Consider the following 8,743-nt stretch of genomic DNA (forward strand, 5'->3'; position numbering starts at 1 on the left):
TCTAAGCCGTAAACTAAGGAACGATACATAAATACCATGGTTCAGCATGCGAGTCCGACGGCTAATAGTCGGAGCCCAATAGCTCCGCGAAAGCTCACTAAGTCGAAACCTCACTAGTCTCGAAAATGCCACAGGGATGGGGTTACGATCTATACCTAATGTTTATAACTAATTTATTAATTTTTAATTTTAATTTTTTTACATTTTTCTTAATTTTAATTTTTTTAGGGATCTAGGGGCAGGTGATCGTGATGTGGGGGGGCACTAGGTGTGTGGATGTGTGGCAAATTGTAGACTCACGGTAGAAAATAATAATATTAACTAATATAATATATATAATAATAATACATAACAGAATCATAATCATAAATGCATAAAATAATTAATTTAAATAGTAACGCCTGCACTGAAGAACATTCCGTGTCCACTTCAACTAATCGCGTTTTTGTTTTACGTAAAACTCGCTCACGATTCATAACATATCTTATTCGAACAGCAACCTTAGCTGTGGTCACCTGAATTCAATGACCCGCTATTTATTAAGATCCGTAATACATGCGAATAGGACTTTTGAATGGCGACCATTTTTCATTATTAGTATATAAATGAATGCACTTATGCCAGCGTCAGACAGGCACTGAGTAATGCGTGGCCCGTTATATGAAAGGTAACCCAGCCTTACACACGATAAAATCCTCTGACGTTTTCAACCGCGTGTTTGTTTAGCTGTTTCGCGAAATGATGATGGCGTTGCATCGATGGCGCCCTCATAAATAATTAATTCATATATTATGTGAGCATTTCATTAGCGAGCAGGTCACAAGGATCGAATAAGTTCTAAGTGCTTTGATTCCAACGCGTTACGTCAGCGGGCGTGATGGCGAGCACGGCACAACACCTATCCAGCGCGTACAGCATCCCAGATCGCATCGCACCCTTTATGTTGTCGTCGTCGTCATCAATCATCATCATCGCTCCCGATGCCTCTAGAAACGTATCGGGCCGCACTATAGGGAGCAGAGCGGCGTCACCGTTCACTGCAAGTACTGCCACATATATACTCATGCACTACACAAGGGGGTTCTTATTTAGATTAGATATGGTATCCTAAGTTTCTGATATAGGATGAGAATCGATAAAAGTTCTATGCATGCCATTGAACGCTTATAATTTATACGGGTTAAATGTGGTTTAGTATAATTATATACGGGTTATATTAAATGTTATTTTTTGAAATATTAAACCGGTTTGTGTTGTTATGCGTATAGTATATATATATATATTTATATATATATATATATAGTATAATATAATATATATATCATATATATTACTGTAATGTGTATGTGTAATGTTTTAGTAGTTATTTCATTATATTTTATAATATATTTTATGCAAGTAATAAATACTTGTATAAAAATATCAGCAATGCCCACTACTTTATGCATTGTTAGATATGTTCATATTTATCACACATTTTTTCAAAACAATGCATCTTAGATGCTTACTAAGGTTCTATATTTTAGGTTCATAAAAATTTGCCTCATATCAGAAGTGGCATAATATAGTCGGGAAATCCTCATTTCATGCACTAAATTGCAGTATAGTTAATCATACACGGAGAATCTCTTGTTTAGAACAATTTTACATGAATGTTTTACAACTTATACATGAATGTGCTAAATAATATATACTGACGTATCATATTGACGAACGCACAGTGAAATTGAAATGAATATCTTAACTGTAATTTTCATTATCAACGCAACGCAGCCATCTCACGTCGCGGACGCATTGTTCACTTTACCTATACGGCGGATGCACATTCTAATTACATAATTCTCGTTTCGCAAAACGACCGTTGCGTAAAAAATAATGACAATTTGCTTTTTTTGCAAACACCGGTAGCTGTGATAACACAAATTCGTGCCGTCGACGCGTCTGCGGAAGTCTCTGAAATGGCAGAGATTACCGCGTGACACGAGAGAGCGAATTTGGATGGATTTAGAAAAGATAACACAGAAAGAGCTAAGATAATGCCCAAAAAACATGCCCGCGTCGAGTCTATAATCCCTAATTGAGCCGAGTGCATCCATCGAAATAATCATGCGCGCCTTTAGAATATTGACGAATGGTTTTCCGGTTTTTATTTATGCCACACACTCACGACTTCTCACCCAGTCCGTTCTCGATAGCGAGCATTTAGATAATGTTCGTTGCGGGTGATGCACAATAGCCAATACAGGAAACATGTAACCGACATCGCAATGCGTCTCGTTGGGCATACATTTCAACGTTTGCTGTAATTGCGTTGGCATTCAGCATTTCCAAGGTCGCCGACGAGACGGCTTTGAGCGAAACGTACCAATATATGTAACGATTCTAGATAAAAAGCAACGCGATGATGACATTCAGCACGAATCAGCGATGACGGCAGAGTGGTGATGACTGCGGGCTGACTTCAGCCAACACACATGGCAACATTTACCAGCAAACCATTATAAAATATATGTATATATATATATATATATAATATATATAATACAGATCATTATATATATATACCGAAAGTATACTCTACAAGCACACATCAGCATCACGCACGCATAGATTATGTATGTACACACACGCGATGTGCATGCGTGTACTGGCGGGGAAAAGAGATTGTGTAAATATACAGGTTAGACAGAGTGAAGAGATAGAGAGAACGAATAGAGAGAGAGAGAGAGAGAGAGAGTGAAGAAGATGAGAGAGAGAGAAGAGAGCTGGGAATAAAGGAGAGATTGAAGAGAGATAATCAGTAATGTAATACAATATTTACTATTTTATAATCTGATCTCTAAAATGTCTTATATCGTGCAATAATATGATAAGATGAAGTACCGTAGCTATCATCAACATAAGAAACGAACATAGAGAGTCCAGCAAAGAATTCCAATAAGGAAACCTTACACGGCAAGCACGCATGATTTCATTGTATGTTCGTATTAAAATAAGGTCCCAGAAGGTTGGCGGTGGTGGCGCGGTGGTGTTGGCGCAGTGTCGTCTATTAATATATAATATAATAATAATAATAATAATTAAATAGAACTAACAATAAAATAATCAAAAATGGGATGCAAAATAACCATTAATATCCAGATCAGATCAGAGCGCGGACATTTCCGGTAGCCACTCATAAATAAACAGTTATTTCTCGCTCGTAAATTAGCCAGCCCATTACACAGATCCCCTTCCGACCCCCCCCCAACCCCCGTATACGCATAGAATATTGGCTTGCAAAATGCAAACGGGATACGCTTATTAGGACGGTACTTGATGGCTGAAAGGATGTCGATTTCTGCGATTGTTTCCACTTGCCGTCGAAACTGTTATCGCGGAGGGTACACACAAATGGTTCATTGCGGGACACCCCCACTAGCGCCACTTCGTGAGATAAAAACGTATAACACCCACTACGAAAACAACAGATCCTAAAAAGCGAATCTGGCTACACAACCATTACGGTCGGCATTCACCGCCTTCGCGCGAAGGGCTCCTCTTCTCTCGTCGGGGAGAAACAGAGACGTATTCCGAGGTTAGGGTAAACCAATAGCTGCTAGTGTGTTACCAAACATCGTAACAGTGTGTAATTTCATAAGGTAGCACATGCTCAGTCATGTATACGAGTAATCATTCCACGCTGCATGGTTAGGCACTCATTAAATGATGCTAAAGTCAGTTAAAGGTTGTCAAATGCCCTCCATACTAGAGTCGCGAAAAAAAGCCATTTCGATGCTAGATGTAATAATATGCATGGCGTTAAACCGAAACTATTGAAACGAGTACATTCAATTTCTACGTTCAAGAACGAAACGTGTGTAGGCTACAAGTTTGGGTTAAAAATAAATTATGGCGATGCCATCACATTCAAAATATGTGACTGGCTAGCGTCAACGGACGAAATGTGATGCTAGGCGTCACGGACGAATATCGATGCTAGCGTCACGGGAAACAGAAATATGTGAACTAGGCTAGCGTCACGGACAAATATATGAATCTGCATTAGCGTCATGACGAATATGTGACTGTAGAGCGATCACGGACACGTATATTCTGAACTGCCTAGCGTCTAACGGATCGAATATGAGTGACCTGCTCAGCGTCAGCGGACAAATATCTGGACTGCTAGGTGTCAGCGGTTATGAAAATCTGACTGAGCTAGCCGTCACGCGACGAATATGTGACTACTAGCGTCACGGACAAATATATGACTGCTAGCGTCATGGACGAATATGTGACTGCTAGCGTCACGGACGAATATCTGACTGCTAGCGTCATAGACGAACACGTGACTGCTAGCGTCATAGACGAATATCTGACTGCTAGCGACATAGACGAACACGTGACTGCTCTGTCAGTAATGACGTCTAATGTTACATTTCTCGGTTGTATAGTCAGAAGGTATCGTAATCGATCACGTAGTTCGTGTAAACAAAATTTTCGCAGCCGTGAATCCATAGTCATTATTCACACCGGAGGGTGTAATAAATACGCAGCGTGACACGCTAATACATCAGTGGCTATAGGTCGATATTAGGTTCATTTCCGACAGGCGCCCGTGTTGACTATGTAGTCGTGACTGCGAAACAAAGCATTGCCGATATTTGATCTGAATGCATTGCAGATGCTCCCCAATAGAATCGATACTATAAACAGAATCCCAGGTCAGAAAATCTGTGGAAGACACGTGCACGTTATTACCATGTAAATGTAAAACCGGTGAGTTATTCAATTAACCTGTTCAATTTATGTTTCGTGTAATTTGAATATGCGCGCAGTTATATTAAATAATGCACATTTAGGTGGCCTAATTCTTATGTTAAACATTCATATAAAAATGTACTACACTAATGCAAAACAGCGAACACGCACTCTCTATCCTCGGCTCTCCTCTCCCTATCTTGCACTCTTCTATCTACCATCTATCTATGCTATTCTATCTATCTATCTATCTATCTATCTATCATGCTATCTTATTCTATCTATATCTATCTGTATCTATCTATCGTATCTATCGTATCTATTCTATCTATCATATGTATTTGCTATCTATCTATCTATCATCTATCGTATCTATTTCATATCTAATCTATGCTATCTATCTATCTAGCATCATACATATCTATCTATCATACTATCTATCTATCTACTATCTATCTATACTATCTAATCTATCATATCTATTTATCTATCTATAATATCATTATCTATCTATATATCTATCTGATCTATCTAGCATCTCCCATCTAGTCTATGCTATCTATTCTATCTATCTACTCTATCTTATCTATCTATCATCTATCTATCTATCTATCTATCTATCTATCTATCTAATCTATCTATCCTATTCCTACTATCTGTCTGTCTGTCTGTCTCCTTCCCTCTCTCCCGCTATGTTTCTCTCTCTGTCTCTCTCTTTCTCGCTCTTTCTTTCTTCTCTCTCTCTCTCTCGCTCCTACTGATTTATCTCTTCTAAAAAAGAATATTTAACTAATTTGTATAAAGTCGCAATTAATATCGGTGAACCAAACCTTTCACACTCGTAGTTTTACATTTGTCTTTGGTACAGGAATAATATTCGCGAAGTGCATAGTAATATTACGTACAACTGCTCAGTGAGCACTTGGAACAACATCCGTTCGTCACGTTAGATCGTGCCTGATGTATTATAATTCGCGTGCTGCGTATATATATATATATATATATTATATATATATATATAACATATATGATATATAATATATTATATATATTATAATATTATATATTATATATATATATATATATAATAAATATATATATAAACCAAATATATAATATTTTAAAGTTGCGAAATGCTGCAATTGTTGGGGCGTTTATACACATGCGGACAAACAATTTGCAGATAGCAGATTTACAAATTCTTTAGAATTTTGTTGTGTAATTCGTATCGGCAGCTGGCTCGGTGTTTGTGCGTGGCTACAAGTTAATGCCTCGTTTGTTCAATTAATTTTTGCCGTTTTTGACACAGTGGCACGGTTATTATTAGGTAACGCTTGGGTGAAAGCGGCGATTTAAAAAAAAATGATCAGCGAGAAATACACACAGTGGTCTTATTTAGCATTTCGTTATTTATTCTCGAATTGCGCATGTGTGGATTTTTAAATCGCTGAGATCTATCGGGTGTCTACTAGCCTACGTAACATATATCGTGCTCTTAATAATAAGACGATGATCTAGCATCACTGATAGTTGTGTTTGTCGATCGCGTGATACTGCGCTGACTGCTTCGCAAGAGTGTTAACGCGCACTGCTCATAAGCCACTGCGCTACGCGTCTTTTCAACAACCACGTATGTATTGGGCAGCACCTACGGCCACATGATTTATAATAAACAAAAAAATTCGCGCCGTAACAAAGATTCAAGTTATGTCTGTAATATGACCGCCAGACTCAGTACGTACCTGAGCATANAAGCTTGGCTGGGTGGGTGTGGGGTAAGATAAACATACCTAACCAGGGGGCCTCCTCGGGTGTGGCGGCGTGTTTGTCGATGAGCGATTGAGCGATGGTCTGTATGATGAGGTCAGACGGACACCAGGTCTTCGTGTCCCACTCCACGTTGCCCGTGTCCTTGTTCTCCCGCTTCTGCCAAACAACGGAACGATCGTAGAGACGTAATTTACATTCTATGTTAACTACCCGAATTCCAAATGCTCTCAAAACGGCAGAAAGCAATGGCGGAAGTTTGGCGGCATCAGCGCACGATTGTGGAGACGTAATTTCTACGTAAAGTCAACTCTTCGAATTGTTAATAGCCATCAAAACCGAATCTCACATTAAACCGGACGATTTAAACAACCCCCCCCACCAGTTCTTTCTGGTTTAAAGTCCCACGATATCTAAAACATGTAAGATGCCCACCTATAAACCGAACCACAGAAAACCCAACTAAATGGACCGTCCCGAGGACGGTTGGTATTGGGGTGTTGCTTACCTCATCACAGTAGATGTACATGGGCGTGTTCGGACCCTCGGGACTCGACACGACGACGTCCCCTAGCCGCACGTGCTTCTTGTGGTCCGTGTAGTGCGGCACGCCGCCTCCCACGCCGACCAGGAAGACGTACTGGATCTTCTGGAAGGTTCCTGGGGAACAGCAAGAGCAGAGAGGATGACGGGACAAGGTCGCACGGTTGGAAGGTTTCTCAGGACATCTACGCCGATTGGAACTTTTTTCACGCACGTTTTTGTTGTCTTAAACAAGTGAGTGTGCACATTGGATTTCTCGATGGTGTTACAAGTTTTTGCATAGAAAAAAACAAGTGAGCGTGTGCAATGGATGTCACAGCGTTGATATTACGTTTTTTCACAGCCTGAAACAAGTGAACGCACGTGTCCAACGTCCCCCGACGGTATTCCGTCATCGCGCGCGAGCGTACAATAGCATACCTAGCAGACGTGTTGTCGTGTTGCCGCCGGCGATCATCGCTGACCGCGTGTGACCGACGGCCGGCAGCTTCGTCGATACGACGCGGTGCTCGCCGATATCTCCCAGCGTGTAGACGTTCGACTCTCCTGTGCAACACAAGCACACACGCGTGAGAGCGAGCGGGAGTGAGGGAAAGCGTGTGTGCGTGAGGGAAACATGTTGTAGTCGGGAAACCACAACTACACGGGTGAACACGCTGGATGTATGGCTAAGCTATGAAAACTCGGTAGATGTATAGCTAAGCTATGACAACTCGGGTAGATGTATAGCTAAGCTATGACAACTCGGGTAGATGTATAGCTAAGCTATGACAACTCGGGTAGATGCATAGCTAAGCTGTGAAAACTCGGTAGATGTATAGCTAAGCTATGAAAACTCGGTAGATGTATAGTTAGGCTATGAAAACTTGGTAGATGTATAGCTAAGCTGTGAAAACTCGGTAGATGCATAGCTAAGCTATGAAAACTCGGTAGATGCATAGCTAAGCTGTAAAAACTCGGTAGATGCATAGCTAAGCCGTGAAAACTCGGTAGATGTATAGTTAGGCTATGAAAACTCGGTAGATGTATAGCTAAGCTGTGAAAACTCGGTAGATGCATAGCTAAGCTATGAAAACTCGGTAGATGCATAGCTAAGCTGTGACAACTCTGTAGATGTATAGCTAAGCTGTGACAACTTGGTAGATGTATAGCTAAGCTGTGAAAACTCTGTAGATGTATAGCTAAGCTGTGACAACTCTGTAGATGTATAGCTAAGCGGTGACAACTCTGTAGATGTATAGCTAAGCTGTGACAACTCTGTAGATGTATGGCTAAGCTGTGACAACTCGGTAGATGCATAGCTAAGCTGTGACAACTCGGTAGATGTATAGCTAAGCTGTGACAACTCGGTAGATGCATAGTTAAGCTGTGAAAATGCTCACCCTCCGTCTTGTAGCGTACGAACGTCTGCGTGTTGTCTATCATTGTGTCGACTGCGAGCTTCTCCGGGTAGAGGGCGGTGATGATGGCGATCGACGGCTGGTCCATCTGCGCCACCTTCGGCATCTGCTTCACCATCTTAACCTCTGCAACGAGAGAGCGGCGGGAGCGTTAGACGATGCTATGCCCTCGCAATCTAGTCCTATGCCTGTGCACTGTAAGTGGCCATGCTGGTGGCCAACTGTGAGCTAGCCCTACTCCTCTCTCTCTCTCTCTCTCTCGCTCGCTTTTGCTCTCGCCCTCACTCACT

The 8,743-nt window shown here is 41.0% G+C and overlaps 1 protein-coding gene across 1 annotated transcript; it reads right to left on the reverse strand.

The window, feature by feature from the left end:
* Positions 1-837: 837 nt before the first annotated feature.
* LOC106816671 lies at positions 838-8,579 on the reverse strand (the record flags this gene model as incomplete). The annotated part of the gene is given in 5 exon segments (XM_014821293.1): positions 838-1,037; positions 6,534-6,669; positions 7,019-7,170; positions 7,474-7,599; positions 8,436-8,579. Coding segments are annotated over 5 exon segments (758 nt in total), but the record flags the coding sequence as incomplete, so codon positions are not given.
* Between the last annotated feature and the right edge of the window lie 164 nt (positions 8,580-8,743).

Source organism: Priapulus caudatus, unplaced genomic scaffold (assembly GCF_000485595.1).
Source record: "Priapulus caudatus unplaced genomic scaffold, Priapulus_caudatus-5.0.1 Scaffold1450, whole genome shotgun sequence".
NCBI classification, from domain to species: domain Eukaryota; kingdom Metazoa; phylum Priapulida; class Priapulimorpha; order Priapulimorphida; family Priapulidae; genus Priapulus; species Priapulus caudatus.